A 23712-nucleotide genomic window follows, 5' to 3' on the forward strand; every position below is an offset into this window, starting at 1 on the left:
ATTAAAACATCAAGATGCAGTATAGACTTTTCTGGAACTTTCAAAATAAATTGCATTTAACCTACTTCCAGCACATTTGGAAAAGGGGGGTAACAGCGGACTTCCCATGATGCCACTGGCCGTATAAAACCCCCACCTTTCCAATGGTCCGATCTCTTCCATCCGGGCCCCACTGCGGAGCTGGCAGGAGACAACGCGCCAATGTCTCTTTGCTGGCAAAAAGACATAACTCTTCAACTGGATCCAAGGGTGTCATACGATCATCGATCATATGCACTGAGTTAAGTACGAATGAATTACTGTCTGTGTATCTGGTAGATTCATTCATTAACGGGGTGATTAAGGCACAAGCATTTCTTGAGTTTCTCTCTGAGATCTACAGAAAGCAAACTGTGTTCCAGAGAATTCCCTGCAGGGACCTTGTCTCTACGACGCCGAGTGGAGCAGTTTCCCGATCTGAAGGAGGAACGCATCAACGTGGTAACGTGCAGTTTTGGCTGGCCGACAGACCAGCCGCCACTCTCCGCAGCTAAGGAGGTTAGCTGTAGCTAACCGTTTGCTGACTGTGGACGTTTCTCTAAACTTTGTCGTCGCCCGGACACTTCTCCTCAGCAAGGTTCATGAGGTTAGGTTTGGGCAGAGTGATAGAAGTGATTTAGGATGAAATGATCTAAACGTTTTTCATTTTATGAGGTTTGGTTTTATCTGTGAAACTCAACTATCTTGGTGCTAGCAGGCTATCTGCAGCACACGTGCTCAGTTTTGTGTTCTGTGTTTGTGTGTTTTGAAAGTTAAGAAAAACTTTATTTAAAGGGTGATTTTAAACACAGAAGATTGATCATAACGCACCATCCACGCTTATGCATTTTAACCCTTTTATTAATGGTATTTTATAGGTGTGTATTTGATTCTGGTGCTAAGCTATCAGCTTCTTTTGTTATTAAAGCTTTAACTGCTAACAGCTAAGAACATGTGCTTGCCCGTTAAAGAACATTTACCTAGAAAGGTTGCTAGTTTTCAATCCAGTAAATATTTCCTTAAACATTATCTTGCTAGACTTGATAACTAAGTAACATAATTAAGCCCCATTTCTCCAGAAAGATTTGGCTCTTTTCCAAAATATTTCCTTGAATATTTTACCATTTCCTTAATAATATTTCTTTGAATATTATTTTAATAAATAAAGGCAGCTAATGAGACACCGTTGAGAAATGGTCATCCAGAAGATTGGTTTTATTCAGCAAATCATTCTTTAAAACATTATTTTATTAAAATAATATTTTATCTGATCTTGCATTGTGAATGCTTGTCTAAACGTTTGCTGATTATTGCCTAAGTTGGTTCCAAGACTAACTTAACTTCATTTCCAGATTAAAGATAATCCTTGGTTCTCAAACATAAATAACATTGCATGGTAATGTTGCATCACTCTTTTGGTCATGGTTTTCAATCATCTTTGATCAACTTGTTTATATTGTACATAGAACATTAGTCTTCTTTATTCTTTAATTCTGCTTGGTAGTTTAGTTGGATTGTTTTAGCATAGTAAAGTTTGTTGATTGAAATATGTTAGACTTTGAGTTGACTTATTTTTGTTAAGAAATTCTTGTATTTTAAGAAACTGTGTGAATTCATTCCATGTGTGTGCAGAGTTAATGCTGTTCAATAATGTCAGAGCTTGGCTCACCCTTTTCTATTTTGTCCTAATACCATCGCCTTACTGGGCTGGTATTCACAGGACAACCCTTAACAGACCCAAATATTATTTGATAAAATATTAAAGTATTAATATTAAATAATATATTCAGATTCATAGTCACAACAATTTTAAACCTTGTAGCGACCAGATAATTTGTACAGTACATTAAAACCCTTAAATTCACAACGGTGTCAAATGTAGCTTCGCTGGAATCAGCTCAGAGGATCAGAACGCCGGTATGAAACAAAGCAGCTATGATTACACCCAACCACAGCTCTATCTTTAACGTCTCATTGAAGCAGCAATATCTGTATGCTGAGGCTACATTTAGGAGTCCAGATATGAAATCCATAGACAATAAATGATCAAAAGTACTCATGAAAGTAAAATGTATAGGGTCTCTAGAAGGAGAACAGACCTAAAAGAAGAAAATCTGATCTGCTGTTATGCAACATTAGGGAGGTCTACATCTCAAATAAGAGAAGAAGATTATCTGTTTTTATAATAAAAAGTTGGAGCCATCTGTAAGATTGTGATGAGCCTCCTTACCTTCAGGACAACGTCCCCCTCCTGGATATTGCCATCTCTGGCTGCCAGGCTCTCGGGGGAGATGTCCTTGACAAATATATGGCTGGCCAGTCGCAGGCCATATTCTGCTTACAAAGTGAACGACAGCAACAAAGAGGATGTTAGCACAGAGAGTTCACGTGACAGCAGCACCACCCTGACCGCTGTATGCTGCCAGCTGCCGCTCCCGCTGGGATTACCAGACTGATTAAAGAAGATTAATTGCTCTTTTACTTATTTACTTGAGTTTGCTCGGATTTTGCAAAGGCTGGCAAGTTTTATTTACTCTGGCAGTCAACCAGAGCAGATTTGGAAGATTTATTCAGTTACCAAACAGGGTAATGTTGTGAGAATAAAATGGGAAGGTCCCGTTATTCATTTCTATCCCCGACTTTGTGAGCCTCACCTTCATTTTTACGGGATTTGACGAGCGTGACCTTGGCGGGCCGAGGGGGAAGATTGTGCGAGCGGCGGTCCGAGCGCGGGGACAGACTTCTCTCTCGCGAGCCGCTGCGCTCGCGGTCCCTGTCCCTTCGCCCGCTGCCCCGACCGCTGCGCCTGCCCATGGCCCCGCCTACGCCACTGTAAGCACCACTGCGGCCACTCCGCGTCTCGTATATTTCTTCATCGTAGCTGTCCTCCTCTTCGTCATGTTCCGACATGGTTTCTCTCTCCCCCAGCCGGCCCATGGGAACGTGCACCTTCCTTTTTCGTCTGATTGTCTGACCAAAGGAAATGAGATTCAAGATCAGCCTGACAACCAGTCACTTCAGATAAATCAATCATTAACTCCCCCTAAAGTGTTGCTATTTGTTAAAAATCAAAGACACATCTGACAACCCTGTCTCTCACAGTCCCCAACTTGTTTACACTGACACTCACGATTTTGGCGATTTTCCCACTTTTGCGAAGCTGCTGGACAGCGTACGCATGCTCCACATTGTCCATGGAGACAGCATTGACCATAACCACTCTGTCATTTTCCCTACAGCCAAGAAAAAAAAAGGAACAGACACACTGGAGACTTTCTGGAGCATTTCAAATTTACAACTAAAAGCTAAAATTAGAGATTCAGGTTCCAAGAACAAAATCTTACTGCAGCAGGCCTTCTGCCGGGCCTCCTTTCAGCACATCTGAGATGACAATGGAGGTCTCGCCACTCTGAAAATGAGGGTTATCTCGACCTCCTGATATGGCTATCCCAAAGCCAAACCCTGGTGCCTTCAGTGGAAAAAATACATACTGTCCTAAGATTTTATAAATGTTATGTGATTTTAATGGATTGAAATATGTCACCTATTACGTTGACTGTTCTTTTACAAGTATACTAATCAATAGTAAAATAACACAATATTGTCTCTGAGAATTTTATCATTTGCAGTGTTGTTAAACAAGAGGCAGCTTTGTCCACACTTTGCTGTTCATACAGGAGAATATGAATAACTAGAATAATATTAAACATTTATTCAAATAATTCATTTCAAAACCATGAAACATGTATATTACAGAGATTAACTATACTCAAAGTGTTATATTTAAATCATTTGAATTGTTAATTTGGATGATCATGGCTTACCGAAAATTGGTTTCAGGCAAAAATAGGATATCAAAAGAACAAAACAAAACAAAAGGATTTTTAAAACAGTGACGTTGCTGCTGTTAAATCATTGGTGTTATTCCACAGTGAGCCCAGCGGTCTACCAGGAAATTCAAGAGCACTTCATTCTTCCCTCTGTTGAAAATCTTTAGGAGGATTGCTAATTTTATTTCCTGACAGGACTTGGCACCTGGCCACTGCCAAAAGTACCAATACCTGCTTAAATAATGATGTTTTCAGTGTGATTGATTAACCAATAAACAGGCCTGACCTAAACCACCTCCTAGAGCATCAACAGAGTCTTCAAGAGGAAGATGAAAGACAGCAGAGTCAACAATGGAGACTAGTTGAAGCTTCCTGAACACCTCAGCAGAGCCACAGGCTGTTTAACTTTATGCCACCCTCCATTGATGCATTAACTCATGAAAAAGGAGCCCCAACCAAGTAGTGAGTGGAACTACTGTACAGTGCATGGCTATATTTTTAGTAAGCTAATACTGCTGTATTTAATTTTTCCCATTGGTCTTATGTAATATTCAGATTTTCTGATAAATTGAAGTTTGGGTTTTGAAAGCTGTAAGCCAGACTCTAAATGACCAGAAATAAAAACAATATACCACTGTGTGTGTGTAATAAATTCCACGTCTGTATTAAAAAAAAAAAAAAAATATATGTATATATATATATATATATAAATACATATATGTATATATAAATATATATATAAATAAATATATATATATATATATATATAAATATATATATATATATATATAAATATATATATAAATAAATATATATATATATATATATAAATATATATATATATATATATAAATATATATATATATAAATATATAGGGTTAATCTTAATTATCCTGTTTTCATTAGCTGTAAGCAGAAAACTGTGATACATAACAGAAATAAGGGCTTAAAAACACCACTCTGTGTGTAATTATTCTATATAAGTTACTGAAATAAGTTTTCAATAATATTCTAATTTATTGAGATGCATTTGTAAATATCCTTACAAATTTTGATCCAGAGAAAAGGAAGGAAGAGAAAAGTTGGACTGAAAGAAACTACAGCAGTTAAGGGTGGGTGGTGAGATGGTGCTATAGAGGCTCAGACAAAGATGGATGCTGAGAGCAGAGGGAGGATAACAAATACCTACCCTGTGTAGTGTAACTGTGTGCTGTTCCCAAATGACTGTCTCCTCCATCGCTGCACTCTGAAAGACAGGAGGACAGAGCGATCAACACAAAAGGTTTAGATGCAGTTCACATCCAACGAGCTGGCAAGGGTTTTGGTATGAATGTTAATATGATCACAGAAGAAAAGGAAAAGAAGATGTCTTGCGACACTTATGGTCAAGATTAAAATCTAGGAATTTAATGCTTTCCTGTCATCAAAACGAATTTAAAGTTTTGTTATTCTGTGAAATCAACTGCCTCCATAATCTCACAAAAAGTAAACCTTTTTGCTTTAAAATACATTGAAAATATATAAATTTTTTTACCCAGTCTCAAAAGTTTAATACAATAAATAAATAAAAACTTCAAATGAATAGCAACACTTTAAAACATATCACAAAAAAAAAGAAATAATACCCAAAGTTAATTTAAAACCTTAAATTAAGACCTCATGATTCAACAGCCTAAACCATCCTTATCAGGAATAAATGATGTACCGTTATATCACCTAATAATGCTCTTGAACTGCTTTGGATCACATGGAATTTAATCATCTTTACGTTACTCCAGTTAGCATTATGCACATACATCTCTACTCCGATTTCCTAAATTTTAGTCGATCTGCCGATACATCTGAAACCGATTTTATCTACCTCTGCAACGGTCTGAAAATCAGCCACTGTCCCTTTTTGCTGTTAATTCTTGTTATTACCCTTTGAAATGTTACACAAGCTGCCCTTTATTTTTTGTAGAATGTTTGACTTTTAGGAGCTTTTGTCCTGTAAGATGTTGCAGCTTGTGTTCTAGATTGTTTTTACATTTAAATATATAGCCACAAAGCTGCCACATTTGGGCATTTTCCTTTTGCATAAGGAAACAAAAAACTCAGGACCCTTTATTGGTGGTTTATATTGTTTTTTTAGTTTGTCCTCAACTGACCTTAAATCTTTTGATTTTGTAAAAACAAAAAACTGCTGTGCACTTTACTTTAGGTAAGAGACTCAAAACCAGTCTGTAGTCTAACCTGTTGTGCAGGTTTTCTTAGTTTTTAAAATGTGAGAAATGAAAGACTAAACAAACTGATTTTTTTTTTTTTTTAGTTTAGTTAATTTAGTAATTCCGACAGCAATGCTCTAAACTGTTCATGTGCAGTTAAAACAAGTTTGTATTGTTTCACTGGTGTTGTTCAATGTCTTTCAGTTAAGTAAGATGGATCATTGAAGGTGTATTGTGACCTCATAACACCTGACCGGTGTCAGTTAAAAAACAAAAAAAACAAAAAAATCTGTATTAGCCAAACATAAATCGGTGATCAACCAGAAACTGCAATCGGTGCACCCCAACTCAGATGCAAATTTTTTAAGCCAAGCTAACTTTTTTTTAATTGAACTGTTAAAAAAAAAGTTTAACATTAACGTCCGTGAGCATATAATGGTCTGACCTGAGGCTGAATGTCTTCAATTGTTTTAAACTCATGCTAACTAATTGCTCCGTACAGAACGATGGACTCCAACTTGCTTGGGATGGAGATTACTAGTAGCTTTGACTAAACAGATTGATTTTTGTTAAATTAAACAATGATAAAACATATGTAATAAAAAAAAACATACATTAATATCTAGTAAAGACATCTAACATACAATTTTATTAGAATGCAAACTTTCTCAGATCCGACACACACTGCAGGCAACACCCATTAAATGACTCAGTTTGGCTTTTCAAACATACCACACATCAGCATACTGTTGGCAGATTAGACACCGTGTCCTCCATAACAGATCCAGAGTATGGGGTTCATTGTTTATACTGTATCACAAAAGCAACAATTAACAACCAAAACAAACCATTAAAGTAAAAGTCCACTGAAAGAGTCACTAAAGCTGAAGAGACAGACTGACTCATTCAGTAAACACTTTGATGTAATTTCACATCCACTACATTGTCATAAAGTATTATTAGATGTTTCCCTTTGAGGCACTTTTCTACTCACACCATAGGCTCTAGTTTGACAAATCCTGTACCCTTGATGCGTTAGATTTAGATGATTATCTACCACAGAAAACCAAGATTTGACTATGTACAATAATGTGTGACGAAGCACAAGAAGAGTGAGGAATTTGTGATGATTTATGAAGAACGTAAAAAGACAGAAAAAGTTAATCCAATTGGCTAAATATTTTTAATGGCAGGCTGAGTACACATGAAATATAACAGCCCACCAAATGTTGCATCCTAAGCAATCTTGTGGCATTGTGATGCTGCACCTACTGATTTTGCTATGATGACTGCAATTCAATACATTGTGCAGCTCTATTTTGAATCCAAAAATAAGATGAAGAAATGAAAAGGTTATTCCCTTTATGCATCAAAGCATATGCACTAAACTCCTTTTTGATTTTATACAAACAAATACATGTGGGTCGTGGATGAATTTAGAGATAGAAATTAAAGGAAGTGTTTAATTTTGAAACATTTTAGGAACAATTAAACAAAAATGATCAACCTTACAGGACAGAAAAAGAAAAATGGTCTCCATCATTCTATGGCTGATTGATTAGTGCATCTCAAACTAAACCTCTTGTTAATGTTTCTGCTGATGTTTTTCAGTTTTAAAGGTAAAGCCTATAATAATTATACGGCCAACTGGAGATATATAAATGGTTGCATCTAGAGGTAAGAAAAATAACTTCTCAAGTTACAATTTAAGTAACATGCTCTCGTTGTAGCGAACAGAGTGATTCTGACCTGTTTTCTGTTTGACCAAAAGGGTTTCCTCCAACACATCATCTTTGTGTCTGTTACGACCTGTCGGCCAAATGCCAAACATCAGCTGGCATCTGGGAACAAAGGCAGCTGAGTAAATTGCCAAAAGTGACCCCAGACGTTCTTAGTTTGGCAGCAGCAGCCACAGACCCAGAAAGCAGCTGATGGTGTTATAAATACAAAGTGGGAAGACAACAGTTGGAACAAGACAACTCCTTTTTTATCAATTTAGAAAACCTGGACAAAAAAGATCCCCGAATCTTTAGATCAGCATTGTACAAAAGCTGATGAGCTCACTAGCGTTGTCAAAAGAATCAATATTTTAATATAATCGACACTTAAAAAATGAATTACTCAAAGATCAATATAAACTGAGCCATTCTCATTTGCTCAAATCGTTGCACTTCTTCCAGCAGCAGTGCTGCAATAACAGAGACCCTCAGCCCCTCATCTTCCTGCAGCCTCACCTGACCAAAACAATGAGCTGCTGCTGGAGGTTTTTAACTCTGCTTTTCTGGCTGTATGGAGAGTACAGCCAGAAAAAAAAAAAACATGTGACCCTCTGTAGCAGACAAGGCAAACTCAACAGCGTTCAGAGGTGCTGCTAAATAGTGAGGCAACGAAACACACTAGTGTGTGTGACCCCTCATTTACTCCTCTGTTTAGTTGTAAATGAATTAGGGGCTAATGTGGCCAATAATAACACAGGTTATGGTGGAGCCAGACTAAAGCTGACAATTAGAGCAGAAAGAAGTAAAAACCCGTAGCAACCTTGTAGTTGATCACTAAATATGTTTGTATCAACAGTAAATAGGCAGGCAAATGGGAGCACACAGTGGCACACTATAGGTAAGCAATTATAATAAAATAAAATGACTGAACAACAGAATCAAAGGTAAACGCTTCCATAAAGGATATTAACACCGATACTAAGTGGTATCTTGCCTATTGTTTCGCAAAACAGGGAAGTGACACCTTTGTAATATATAATTTTTTTAATGAGCGCTGATTTATTCCCCACTTATTGGCTTTCCCCTAATTAAGGAAGTTAAAATACTGTCAAACTGTAATTAATTTTTGATTTTAACTAGAAAGAACATTGTGCCTTCAAAATATGTTGCCACTGTGTTGAAAAGGATTGTATCGAATTTGAAAATTTAGTATCGTGACTAGGGATGGCTACCGAATTTGGTACTTTTACAGGTACCAACCGAATTCCATTGATACTACCGAGTACCTATTCACGTAAAATAGTACCATGTTTCGGTACCTAAACGAATCGTGACATTGAGGTAGTGGAAGAGAGTACGATTTTCCAGGCCGGACACGAACAGAGCATTGCACGCACAGGAGCGTAATGACATCAGTAGCCACTGCTACAGTCAACAAAGCAAGCACGGCTGATAGGAAGTGCTCGTAAGTATGGCTTCACTTCTCAAAATGCGATGCAGATTACGCTCGCTGAAATAGTTGACGCGAAGTGCAAGGACAATGTGGAGGTTGACATGTTAGTGTTCTTGACAAAAAGCTGCACAAGGAACAAAGATAAACAGTAAATGTTGACAACAAAGAAGTGTGTTTCACTTTCATTTGTAGTTTGTCATCCTTCAACTTGTAAAACAGCATACCTTACTTTATTTTTACTCCATCCTCTTTTACCTATTTGTTTTAAACCTGCTTGCCCTCCATAAACCCCATCAGACAAATTTTCCAGAGGGGATAGGACAGAAATAGAAATACGTGGAGCTGGGTTTTAGTTTGTACATTATTAAGAAAAAACACTGCGCAGTCAGTTAAAGGTTTTTTCATGTTGAAGAAATCTGTGAAACAACTGAGATGTTACAATACAAATAGCTTGATGTTGTTTTGATATATTCGTTAAAGTTTATATATTGAGAAATTAATATTAAATTGAAATATTTTGAGATTTTATTATTAAACTAATTAACATTTATTACCACATAAACACACACCAAAGTATCGAAACTTGGTACCGTTGAGTACCGATACTGATTCCTAGGTACCGGGCATCGGTACCGTATTGTTCAAATGTGAAAGGTAACCAGCCCTAATCGTGACAACCCTTCAGCTCACACATTCAGTCTGTATTTACAGGTGACCTCCCCTGCAGCTGATTCATACCGTTTCTGGTTACTGAGCTCAAAAAAATCTTTACAGGCAGCTCAACAAAGCCAAAAAAAAAAACTGTAATATTTTAAACCCATGCAGGGCTGCAGGATTTTTTATGATAAAAGGAGGCTTACCCTGCCTCATCAATTATATTCAAATCAGCAAAAACAGGCAGAAAATTGTGAATTGAGCAAGTGAGGAAGACATTAAGAGACAAAATAACAATATACCGTAATGTTAAATCAGCATACCAGAGAGAAAGGAACACATTTGGTGTGTTCCTGCCCCCACCTTTCAGCAGAGGGATGTAGTTGCTCAGCTAGCTGCTCTGGTAACACAGGGGACCAGTGCAGCATTGCTCAAGTGGCCCGACATTTCCAGGTCACATCTAAAAGGTCCTTTCAATAGTGGGGGGTCTTGAAATAACCCAGCCAGATTTACTGGTAAACAGTACTTTTTTATTTTATTTTAAAATTAACATTTAATCAGTATTTGTCAAAAAACATACATCCTTTTCATGCTAGCAATGAGGTCTGAATTCAGAAAGAGACTGCCCATTACCCAAGAGACCCAGTGAATTTTGGAAAAACTCCCTTTGGGAGCACAAACAGGCCGAGCCAAGAAAATGCTTCATGCCACATGCCAGAGCCAGAACTGGCAGCCACTCTCCATTGGAGACACACCATGTTGGTTGGGTCATGCTTCGGGGGATTACAACGACCAGACTCTCAGATGCCAGCATTACAACACAGATGGACAACAGCCCCGAGGATGGAGAGGAGAGGAAAGCAGTGGTCAAAAGGGACCGTGTCGGGTCAAAACAAGTGATAAAAAAGAAAGAAAACTGAAACTAAATCTATCTTCAGTAAGACATGGGGGTGTTTTTCCTCAGCTTAAAACACTTCAGGATGTCACTCCTTTCATAAGCTTTAATTATTTTTGTTTAATTACTTGTTCTCACTGATGGCATATCATTAGCCTAATTTGTGATAGGGATCAGACCTACAAAGATATTCAACATTTGAAAAAACAAAAAACAAAAAGTTTATAGCAGAAAGAACGAGTTCGCTGCTTTATTTATAAGCTTTAAATGAAGCAAATTAAAAATATGATGATAGAATATTAGGAGAACAAGCAATATGCAATAATGTGATTTCATTTACATATTTATTACAAACTAGCAAACAAGTAAACTAGTAACAAATACACAATCAAGTTGAATAGGGTTTCTCCCGTCTGGGAGATACCCTCTAGGGAAGCAGCATCTGTAACATCTCTTGATGTTACAGATGCTGGGAGTTGTCCAAAAAGTCAGCGTGCCTCCTTGGTCAGCCATAATGTCCATTTACCCTTTCAGTCTCCACGGTAACCAACAGTTGTACTGAACAATGGTAGTCTCCACAACTTTTATTATTGCTCTGGGTCAGAAATCAAACATTTTACCCCAGCATCAGCATATCTTGCAGCAGACCCATCGCTTTGTCATCTGTTAAAAGCTCATCCAGTGCAACCATTCTCATTCAGCCAGCCAGACTGCCCCCCTAAGCAGTCGACCATGCAGCCCCCTCCATTGCAACAAACCATCCACTACCCAACATCTTTGAAGGCCATTCTTACCTTGATCGAAAACCAGAAAGAGAAAAAACCTCCATCGTGCAGCCAAAAATATTTTATTCCTGCAGCAAGAGGAGCAGCTGCAAACGTCTCTAGTGCTCTTACCAATAGCATCACCAAATATATTACTGTCATACAGAGCTTGAATGCATAGCCTTCATACAACTATCTAATATGCATTGTTGTCAAGGTTCTTATATTATTATCTTATTATATTTCTGTTGGGACCCAGCCATGGGTACAAATTGAAAGGCCAGTAAGAACTTTTCTGGAACTTTCAAAATAAATCGCATTAAACTACTTCCAGCACAGCCAGAAACGGGGGTAACAGCGGACTTCCCGTGACGTCACTTAATAAAAACCCCGCTTTTGCAACAAGATGACCTCTTCCACACAGGTCCCCAGCGGAACTGGAAGGAGAGACACAGCGCGCTAATGTCTCTTTGCAGGCAAACAGACATAACTCTTCAAACTGGATCCAAGAGTGTCATACAATCACATGATCATATGCACTAAGTTAAGTAGGAATGAATTGTTGTTTGTGTATCCAGTATTCATTCATGAACGGGGTAATTAAGGTACAAGCGCGGTTTGACTTTTCTCTCTGAGGTCTACAGAAGCAAACTGTGTTCCAGAGCGTTCCCAGCAGAGACCCTGTCTCTACAATGCCGAGTGGAGCAGTTTTCCCGATCTGAAGGAAGGACAACGGGCCCACATCGCCGTTGTTACAGCAGTAATGTACAGTTCAGCCGGCCGACAGAGCTAGCTGCCCCACCCCCAACAGCTACCGAGCTTAGCTGCAGTTAACCCTTTGTTCACTGTGGATGCTTCCTTCAACTTCGTCGCCCCGGACAACTTTTCCTCAGCACGGTTCACGTAAGAGGTAGTGTTGGGCAGAGAGAAGTAGTTTAAAATGAAATAATCTAAACATTTTTTGTTTTATGACATTTGGTTTTGTTTGTGTTGAACACTCAGCCATCTTAGTGCTAGCAGATTATCTGCTCAGCACATGTACTCAGTTTATGTGTTCTGGGTTTGTGTTTTTTTTTAAAGTTAAGACAAACTTTATTTAAAGGGTGATTTTAAACACAGAAGATCGGCCAGAACGCACTGTCCGTGCTAATGCATTTTAACTCTTTCATTAGTGGTATTTTAAACGAATGTGTTTGATTCTGATGATATAAGCTTCTTTTGTTAGCTTCAACCGCTAACAGCTAAGAACACATGCTTGCCTGCTAAGACCATTTACCCAAAAAGGTTGTTAGTTTTCAATCTAGGAAATAATATTTCCCTAAACATTATTTTACTAAACTTGATAACTAAGTAAACACCATTAAGCCCCGTTTCTCCAGAAAGATTTGGTCCTTTTTCAAAATATTTCCTTAAATATTATTTCTTTAAATGTTATTTTAATAAATAAAGGCAGCTAATTAAACGCCGTTGAGAATTGGTCATCCAGAAGGTTGGTTTTATTCAGCGAATCATTCTTTAAAATATTATTTTATTAAAATAATATTTTATCTGATCTTGCATTGTGAAGGGTTGTCTAAATGTTGCTGATTATTGTCTAAGTTGGTTCCAAGACTAACTTAACTTCATTTCCAGTTTCTTCAAGATAATCCTTGGTTCTCAAACATAAACATTGCATGGTAATGTTGCATCACTCTTTTGGTCATGGGTTTCAACCATCTTTAATCAACTTGTTTATATTGTACATAGCCCATTAGTCTTCCCTATTCTTTAATTCTGCTTGGTAGTTTAGTTGGATTGTTTTAGCATAGCAAAGAGTTTGTTGATTGAAATATGTTTGACTTTGAGTTTACTTATTTTTGTTAATAAATTCTTGTATTTTAAGATATTGTGTGAATTCATTCCGTTTGTGTACAGAGTTTTGCTTTTCAATAATGTCAGAACTTGGCTCATCCCTTTCAATTTTGTCCTAATACCATCGCCTTACTGGGCTGGTATTCACAGGACAACCCTTAACAGACCAAAATATTAGTCAGTCAGTCAGTCATTTTCTACCGCTTATTCCATAGTGGGTCGCGGGGGAGCTGGTGCCTATCTCCAGCAGTCTATGGGCGAGAGGCAGGGTACACCCTGGACAGATCGCCAGTCCATCGCAGGGCAACACACAAACAACCATACACACACTCGTTCATACACCTAAGGGCAATTTAGAGTGACCAATTAACCTAACAAGCATGTCTTTGGACTGTGGGAGGAAGCCGGAGTACCCGGTGAGAACCCACGCATGCACGGGGAGAACATGCAAACTCCATGCAGAAAGACCCCAGGCTGGGAATCGAACCCAGGACCTTCTTGCTGCAAGGCAACAGTGCTACCAACTGCGCCACCGTGCACCCCATACCAAAATATTATTTAAGTATTAATATTAAATAAAACATTCATATTCATAATCACATTTCTTTTATGCACACAGACATTGCAATGGCGATACATTTAGAGTATTTTTGCACCCACAACCAGCTGCATGTTCTCTACACAACAAATGTGTTCAGCATTCTGCTGCAGAAAAACAACAATCAACATTTGATCTTTAATAGAGATGTACAAAGAAATTGTCTGATGACAGGAATTGGACGATTGAACGTACCTTCCACCAGTCCTAAGAAGCCACACTGACAACAACACTCTATGGTGCAGAGTTACTGGGAGTTACGGTAACTCGGTAAGTTAGCCATTTTCAGAATCAGTGAGGTGTTTGAAATAAAGGATATGTAAGGAGCATATGTCAAGAGATCTGCATATCATTCAGGCTGCAAGACACTAAGCAAGAGTGACAATTGTAGGAAATAACAAGAATGTTTACCATATATAAGAGCAACTGCTCAGTTTTCTTGTTTTGCGATTCTAACCCGTTTGTCATGATACATGTTGGATTTGGAAATGTTGGCAGCCTATCAGAAATCCCAGGGTTAAAGTACGGATCCACATTCTGTAGGGAATATTCACAGAAACGGTTTTAGCAATGCCAGCCACTTTAGTTGTGCTAATTACTAATAAAAGATGCTTTTGTTTTTTTTTTCTTTTTTTAAAATGGTAAATGGCCTGCACTTGTATGGTGCTTTATCAAGCCCAACGACTCAAAAGCACTTTACAACAATCAGGTGGTAGACAACATTGTAGCCACAGCTGCCCTGGGGCAGACTGACAGAAGTGAGGCTGCCATACAATCAGCACCACTGGGCCCACTGACCAACATCAGATGGCCCAGTGGCTGTCTGATGGTGGTCAGAGGGACACTATTTAATAACAGTGCAACCCTATTTTACAGCAATTGCTCTCACTTGTGAATATATATTTGGATGTGTGTGACCTCAAATGTCATGAAGGCAATAAACAAAATGCGAACGCTGTTAATTACAGATCCTAAAGAGAAATCAGAAATGACTAGAATTGGCATCGACAAATCAAACCTTCACAAAAACTGGAGATTAGAAATTGGCCACAAATTTCTGATCAATGTATCTTCAATGTTTACAGTTTATCAATTCAGTTCAAGTGTAGACACAAGAAAAACTCCCATTAAATTGCTAGTTTTGATACTTGTTGGAGCTTGTGGTGTGTTTTCATGACAGCCAAACAGAAACATGAACAGCAGCTAGAAACCAGACGCTGTTTAATTGCCAGCCATACATAATTACATTCTCCTGAAAAGGATCATTGTAAAATCAACCATATAACAGTGTAGATCAACATCTGAAGCAAATACGATAAAAGCTGAAGATCGCTTGTTTGTCATCACAACACCAGACCAGCACATATAGTGAAAACAAAGGCTTAAATGCATTTGAATTCACTGTAAAAGTCTCATTAAAATTACAGAGCACAGGTTCGCCAAGTCACTTTGGGAGAAAAACAAAATAACAATTCATCCAACGCAGGGAGGGAGGCAATTTGGTGGGCTGCTGAATGCTCTGACAAAGATTACATTTTCTGCTGTAGTATGGTTTAGAGGTAAGGCTGAGTCTTATTCAATTCAGAGCGCTCTGGGAACGGAGCGGCTAAAAATAGCTCTCATTAATTCTGCCATTGTGATGCAGCAACAGAGTGATTTAAGGCAAACTTGCAGCACGAACACTGCAGAACATTTAATAAGATCTTGTTATATAGAATAGTATGGACCAACTGAAACAAATGATGCAACATGGCAAAAACAATACATTCACTTTATCTTCAGGTCCCATTTGTTGACTTTCTCGGCAAGACTTACAGACAAAAGGTGGTAAATCCTGTTTAGAAATTATCTACAGTGTCAATGCAGCCAAAAACATGGCTTTTTGATGATCATATATTAAAATAGTGGCTGTTCAGTGAGGTTGATTGAGAGTTACAGAAACTGGACCCAAAAATGACACGCCTGCCACTACGTATACATAGCTCTCTCACCTGACAAGCCAACTTAGAAAAATATTTTTCTACCTTCATATGAAAATCCATATTTTAATTCTCACTTGCAACAAACAAACTGCTTAGTCAAAACTAGTTTTTTCTGTTCCCCACAACACCGTTCAACTTTCACTGTGACCAGAGACGGATGACAGCAGGATCACACTCCAGCACGGCTGCTGGCAACGAGGCAATAAAATAAAATAAAATGATTGATCACTTCGTAAAGTGAAATCGATGTGCTGCAAACTGCTGACAACTGCTAAAACGCTCTAGCTTCTGAGAACATAGCCAAATGCTAATAAGAGCTCATGCCTTACCACCAGTCATGGGGGGGGCGGGGGGGGGCTCCCCTGAGAGAAAAGTGACACTCTGCACATGCAACACCATGGACAGACACTGTACTGCGGTTCTACACACAAGGAGAGATCCCGAGGAGGATGCAGCGATGCATATACCAAGGTCAAGACATTTTAAAAAGGTTTGCATGAAAGTGAACTATCAGTCACTGCAACCATGAAGGCATCTCTAAAAACTACAATGACGTAGGCTGGCCGTCATCTTTGACTTCATGCACTAAAACCGATAAAACACAGCATGCAGAAGAGCAGGGGTACTTACGTTCGGGTCATTACAAACAACAGACAGAAGTGTCCTCAGCATCTAGCTACCCCTTAGTAAATCCAGCAGGAGATTCCAGCAGACGCACATCGGAAGCAGTGCATGACCGCACCAATCAGGGCTGGGAGGGACTGACCCCCACCATCCTTTTCCTTTTCTTAGCTCTAAAAAAAAAAACCCAACTGGAAATACGACCACAGGTGAGAGGTTATGAAACACGCCCAACAGCTACTCCCTGACAGTTCCTCTGTCCCGCACAGGTCTGCATCCTTACCCAGCATCACTCTCACTAAAGCTTCACTCCCTCAAACTCTCTTCTTCCACGGTCAAGGGATCAAAATCCCCTCCAGCTTGGCAACAATCTGTGAGGGATCTGCAGTTCCGCTGTAGCCTGGGACTCCTCTGTACTAGCGAAAATCCATCCGCAGTGTAAACTGCTGTATCGGACTTAACCCTCACACTGCCAGGTTGTACCAATCCACCATGTGGCTCCAAGTGTGTAGTTATCATTATCCTCCTCCTCATTTGTGCTGCAACACATGCATGAATGAAGGCAATCTTGGCAGCGGCACACTTTTCACGTCAGTAACTTTAAGATACTCATGAGAAAAAACTATTTTGAGACTTTTAAACTGGAGCCAAATATAACCATCATTAAATCTGACCTTTGCTTAAATGTCTGCTACATTAAATAAGGCTAACAAAGCAGATAAGTGGTTCTATATCAGAACAAAGATTCCCACCCACGATTCAGCAGATGAATCAGAAGCATCAGGAGGAGTTTTCTACAACATTTTTGAGTACAAACAGCTGTACTCACAGATAGATTTAAACATCTTTGAAAGCTGGTTAAAACACTGATCATTTTATTCTGAAAGAAATAAAATGAAAACATGTTTTCTACTAAATCCAGCAAAGTCATAAATCACCTAAAGGTAGCAATGCATCCGAAACATTTTAAGTATATGTGAACACCAACTGTTTCAGAGAAATACTGCAAGTCATCAAGATTTGGTAATGCAAAATGCACTGCAGCAATTGATGCCCCAAGATTTCTCATTTGTCTAACAATAAAGCCAGATGACACATCATGGAGTTGTGTACTAGAAGGTAATTTTGCTTCAGTCACTTCAAATCACTTCTTATCAAGAAACCAAATCAACTAGTGGGGTTGCTGAAACTGGAGGCTTTTAAGGCACAGCTAAATCTGAAAGCTGAGTCGTGATCTCTGATGAGGAAGCAGGATTAAAATTTCTTGATGACTGCGATCTCCAAATAAAAGAAAAATATAAGAGAGCATAAATCTTTAAAAAGTTAAACTTGGGGCCTTTCTAAACATGTAAGTAGAAAAGCCTGGCTAAGTACCAGGTACCACTAAAGTTATTTGGAAAACTGCTTCAGTTTCCAAGGGGAAAACACAACTAAATTGTAGATCAATGGGAAAGGGTAATGTGGTCTGATAAGTCCAGAAAACCCTGGTATAAAATGGCTAAAAAAGTAGGTGATTACACTGCCTTGAAAAGGTGTTCACACTCCTTCAACATTTGTCATGTAACAAATGCTAACTTCAATGTATTTAGTTGGGATTTTATGTGACAGATCAACACAAAGTACTACATGATTGTAAAAAGGATGGAAACATTTCAGTGTTACATTTTTATACAGGTAAAAATCCAAAAGGCTGTGATCCGCATTTGTACGACCAGCTATGGCTGTAATTACAGCTGCAGGTCTTTTGGGGTATCTCTGAACCAGCTTTTTACAGCCAGATATTAAAGGTTTTACCAACTCTTCTTTGCAACATGGGTCATGCTCAACCAGACTGGATGGAGAGATTCAGTGAACAGCACCTCTTAAGTCCACAATTTGTCAACTGGATATTGACTTTAACTGGGTCAGTCTAACACCAGAATATGCTTTCATCTAAAGCTCTCCATTGTAGCTCTTGCTGTGTGTTTACTATTGTTGTCCTGCTGGTAGGTTCAGCAGTCTCAGGTATTTTGCAGCATGGAACAAGTTTTCCTCCAGTCTTGCCCTGTATTTACCTCCATCCATCTTCCCATTACTCTGACAGGCTTCCTTGTCCCTGCTGATGATGATGGATTGAACAGAGCTCTGTGAGATGTTCAGAGCTTGAGATATTGTTTTATAACCTATTGCTGCTTTAGACTTCTCAACATATTTATTCCTGACTTGTCTGCTGTGTTCTCTAGTCTACATAATGCTGTTCGTTCATTAATGTTCCTTAAGGGCGTTCTTTTACACCTTCGTTTACTTTGGTCCGAATTAGTCGAGTTTGTTAACTTGTAACGTTTTCGTTTGGTTTGGTTTCTTTTCACACAGAGACGAGTACAAGCAAACCAAACCCTCTCACTACTAACAACGTAAGAAAGTTCAGTCGGTTTTTTGGTCGGATGTGTCCAGGGCGGGAAAACCAAATGTAAAAACAGGAAGCAGACGCTGTGTTCTGAGCTAGTCGAAAACATGGAGAATTTAATCATATTAGTTTGTTTGTCAGTATTATTTCAGGCAAAATTATCAGAGCAGTTTAACGAATTTTGAGAAGATGTCTTGAAAGTTACAAAGTGCTAAATTTGTAAAGAACAGCTCAGGGAGAATAAATAATCATTTTTACACATTTTGTAGCAATCTGGCCCAAATCTTAAACCTATTCGTGCAAAATATGTAGCACAAAGATCTGACTTTTCTATCTTCCCAATCATTATCATAAACACTAAATCTAAACAATATGATACTACTTCTCACAATTTACATGGCTTAAATTGAATGCCACAGTAAACGAGAAGCAAAAGGAAATCACAGTGTAGCCCTACAACAAAGTGGGGGACCTGCAGTGCATCTCTGCATGGCAGCGTCTTCTAGGGTATGTTGCATCGAAACAACTAACCTGTTAGTTTGAGGCAGTGTTGATACCTAATGAATCACAACTGCAGCTAAAGAAGCTGCACCTAATTATTACCTAGGTAACCAAATAAAATGCAGTTTGCTTAAAATGTGTCCTAACATGCAGCACATACGGTAAAGCTCTGTTTTTTTCTAGTGTTTGTATGTCTGGATATAAAAAAAATACACACTGCGGGTTCTTCCATAGACCTTTACACACAACAGTTTAAATTGCATCAGTAAGAGAAAACATTCAGGATTAAATGGAGCATTTTGGAACTTTTCACTGGATGGCTGCGGTGCAGAAAGATGGAGTTTCAAGGTCCAGCTCTGCACGGTTTGGCATCACAAGGACAACTCACAAGGCTTAAGCTGTTTGAGATTTACTTCCATTCAAGCATTTAGAGGACATTGTGGCACAACAGTTCATGGTTATCCGTTTTCCTTCGCATTAGAACATGAGCGGGTTTATAATACCAAGACTTGCATGCTTTCTTTGTGCATCCTGCATGATTGAACAAACACAAGGATTCATCCCAAGGCAATTTCAAGCATTTGCCACCATGCCAACAGCATACACAGAATCAGTCTTGAACTCGTGTTCCTTCCCACGAACACAAGATAAGAGAGTTATAATAAAAGATGAGCCTGCACTCTAGCAATGCATCTTTAACTCAAGGTACAGCTAAAACAGTGGGGGGTGAGGCTATAGCAGGCCATTCTACCATACTACCATGCATATAGTTCAAATAGGCAGCAATTAATGTGCCCTTCATCGTTCTGGATGACATGTACTGAAGGTTACCCACATAAAACTCAGGATGGCTTATTCTGAAATACGTAGAAGCTCTTTGCTAAACCTCATGCACTTAAACCTCGAGCACTGCCCGTCATGGACTGATCGGTTCTTATAAAATACTGACATTTAAGAGACTGTTCGTAAAAACCGCTGAAATGGCATAATTTGCATATCCCGTATTTATACTCCTAAGGACGGACTGTACCCTGAGTGAACGAGGTTCGAGTGTTATGTAGTTATGAAATGGTTTCAGTGTAGAATGGCACGCATTAAAATAAAAGCACGCGCATATATGGAAATTTAAGCAAACACACATAAAATGGGAACAGTATAAAAAACCTACGATAAAAGTCACAGTTAAGCAGGAACAGGCATTCAAACCAGAGGAAATGTAAACCTTATAAAAGGTATGAGAATTATAAACACTGTAGAGTACTGACTAACACCCAATCAATGAGTCCCTGGTCGTGAAACTGTACTTATCAATTCTGGACAGCGATCAAAGGAAAAGACACACAGACATACTTTTGGACCTACTGAGCAAAGCATGAGAATGGAGCGATATTCTGTTCATAGTTTATTATCATCACTACCTTCTGTTACCTAATTCAACCTGAAGCTGCAAGTGAAAATTTAAAGAAATGAATTGATTCAGCATCTCTGCCACTTGCATTTATTTTATTTTTTGTCACAGTTCTTAGAAAATGTCAAACAACCTTTTTGGGATAATCATATAATATTTCCATAAGAATAAATTAACCTACCTACCCACCTACCTGTGGTTCTACTGAACCATCAAAGGTTCTTGCACTGTTTTCAATGTCTCAAGTTAAAGTAGTTTTTTTTTTAAACAAAGCAGCTTCTGCTACAGTTGGCTCTGAAATGGGATAAACAAATATTGTAGTATTTTTACATCATGTTATAAAATTCTATGTAAAATTTTTGTCTCAATACCATGGTTGAGTTCTCCCTTTGTTTATAGGAAGGTTAGGTTTTAATAAGTAGATGGTAGAAACAGGCGCTGGTGAGAAACACGTACACCCAGCCCTCATGATCGTCATGATTATTTAAAGTCCATGTCTGTGCCCCTAAAACTGAAAAACTGAAATTATTCATTTGATAGCACTACAGGTACTTGGTAAAAATAAAAGAAACTGTGAAATAGTGACAAACAAGGTACAAATGATATGTTAGCACTGTGAGAATAGTGCAACTGGCTAACCAACTCACCAGCATTAAACAACTCTTAAAAGGTAGCAACTCCTTCAGAGCTTCCTATTGGTGCAACAACTAAATGGTATTTAGAAAAAAATAAATCAACTATCCTATCATTTGTCATCTCCCGTTTGAAATCCAAAGGAATCAGACAGACAATCTTAACTGGATAATTATATGCTGAACAGATTCTTTAAAATAAAATATTAGAGTTGTGAAACCTATATTCTACTTTGTTTGTATTACAGTGCGTTAGGCAGTGGGGTCCCTTTCAGACAAACATTAAATACCAATACTACATGGACTAGCCCATCCTGTGTTGGAATATTTTACACTGATTACAAACTTTTTCATGAAAACACAATGATAGAGATTCTAAATTTTTCCTAAAATGTAGCCAAAATCTGGCCTCGACTCGTTCTTGAGGAATCCATATCGTTTTCATGTTGTGTGCTGGAAGCATTGCTACAACTTTAGATATAAAAAAAAATATCTAATGTTGTATTTCAAAATAAATAACCACTTGGAAAAAGGCACATTAAAGCTGTTCCAACGTGGCAGTTTACTGAAATGAGTGACTGCATTAACAACTTCAATATTTATATATTATATACATTTATTTGAAGTCATAACATGTCACATAAAACTAGTTATCCTTTATTATTGAATCTGTGATTCTTTTTTAAATAGTTTTGGGGCATTTGTGGAGCAGATGAAGTAGTCATGGAGCAGGGAAAAAGAATAGGCATTATTCCTAAAGACCTTAGTGAGCTTATTTTCAACTCCTGCAAACTCCTGCAGTTTACAACTTTATGTCCTTAATACAGCCCAGTGTGCCGACTATTTGGACCCGGGCTGAAAGTGCATTTTACAGCAAACTATGACAGATAAATCCCACAAAACTGGATGAACATTGTCTTTTTCTGACATTAAACTTAAGGTCTAATAGTCACTCCAAAAGACAGGGCAATCAGAGTGACCTAAGTCTATTTCTGGACTTCTCAGTTGTAGTCAGTGATCCTAACCAGAGCCTCAATGAGAACTGAACATGAAGGAGGAAATCAGCTTCTGAACTCAATCAGCGCAGTGGACGTTATCAGTGGCCCGCACGAGGGAGCAGGAATGTGGAGATAAGCTAAAGCACCAACCTGCTTCCCGCCTCCTCTTCATCACAGTGATTGAAATGAGGACAACAGAGCCAAAGAAAAACAGAAATGATAAAAGATGTTTCTATTCCATTATAAAAAGGTGGTTCATGTTGAAATGTGACTGATGAAAGCCTGCATCCTGATAATTTCACACCCCATGCACACAAGGATTTATGATGGACTTGATTTATGCATGCAAACATCTATAGTAGCAGGAACTGTAGCCAGAATGGACATTTCTACACACAGATACCGTATGTAGAAACATCCTGTGCTGAAGGAACATGGTACTGGTTTGCAAGGAAATCTTAGCTTGGTAATCCGTTAAAGGTGCCCAAAGCAACCAACCCTAAAACAGCTCACTTTTCTTTTTTCTAAAATGCAAATTAGGTAGAAAATAAGAACGGCTAACAGTACTTTAAAGCCCAACCCCTAAAATTGTCACAGGTGAGGCTTAAAATATACTTTGAGTTTATTAATGACAGAAGTACAAATTCTGTATAACACTATAGCTTGAAATGTTTTATAGTCAGCATCAATGGGTCATCATTGGTATTCTGCTTTAATGCAGTGATTCCCAGTCTTTTCTGCTCCAGCCCTGCCACACAGATGGGACATAGAACCCTACCGCTGATTAAAGGATGCACACATGCCAAAAAAAAAGAGGCGCATCATGACACAAATAGCCTCAACGCACATACTATCTTATCTATTTATTGCATTTTTCCTATAGTTTTAATTCCCAAAACATTCGCAAATTGAGATGCACAGATAACACCCTTACTGGCCAATATCATGGACAATAAACCATAATTATTAAACCAGATTCTCACTCTCACTCTACAGCTTGGAGTAAAAACGGCACAGTTTCATATTATCCACAGAACATTTTAAAACATGAATGATGATCATTTCTTGAATTCAAAACTAAGGGTGCACAATAACTATCGGGCCGATATCAAGAAATAATGACGTCATACTTATTTGTCCTATATCATAACCAATAGCCCCAATATATGTTTGTCAGCATGGCGGTGTGGGTGTTTTTT

The 23712-nt window shown here is 38.4% G+C and overlaps 1 protein-coding gene across 1 annotated transcript in view; it reads right to left on the bottom strand.

The window, feature by feature from the left end:
• tjp1b (tight junction protein 1b) overlaps window positions 1–23712 on the bottom strand; it is a 58386-nt gene that overhangs the window by 24237 nt on the left and 10437 nt on the right. Inside the window, exons 2-6 of the mRNA XM_047388746.1 lie at window positions 5038–5094; window positions 3363–3487; window positions 3149–3251; window positions 2673–2988; window positions 2249–2355 (exon numbers count right to left, since the gene is read on the bottom strand). Of these exons, the coding sequence (XP_047244702.1) occupies window positions 2249–2355; window positions 2673–2988; window positions 3149–3251; window positions 3363–3487; window positions 5038–5094 (708 nt within the window). The remainder of the gene's footprint in view (window positions 1–2248; window positions 2356–2672; window positions 2989–3148; window positions 3252–3362; window positions 3488–5037; window positions 5095–23712) is intronic.

Source organism: Girardinichthys multiradiatus, chromosome 2 (assembly GCF_021462225.1).
Source record: "Girardinichthys multiradiatus isolate DD_20200921_A chromosome 2, DD_fGirMul_XY1, whole genome shotgun sequence".
Classification (NCBI taxonomy): domain Eukaryota; kingdom Metazoa; phylum Chordata; class Actinopteri; order Cyprinodontiformes; family Goodeidae; genus Girardinichthys; species Girardinichthys multiradiatus.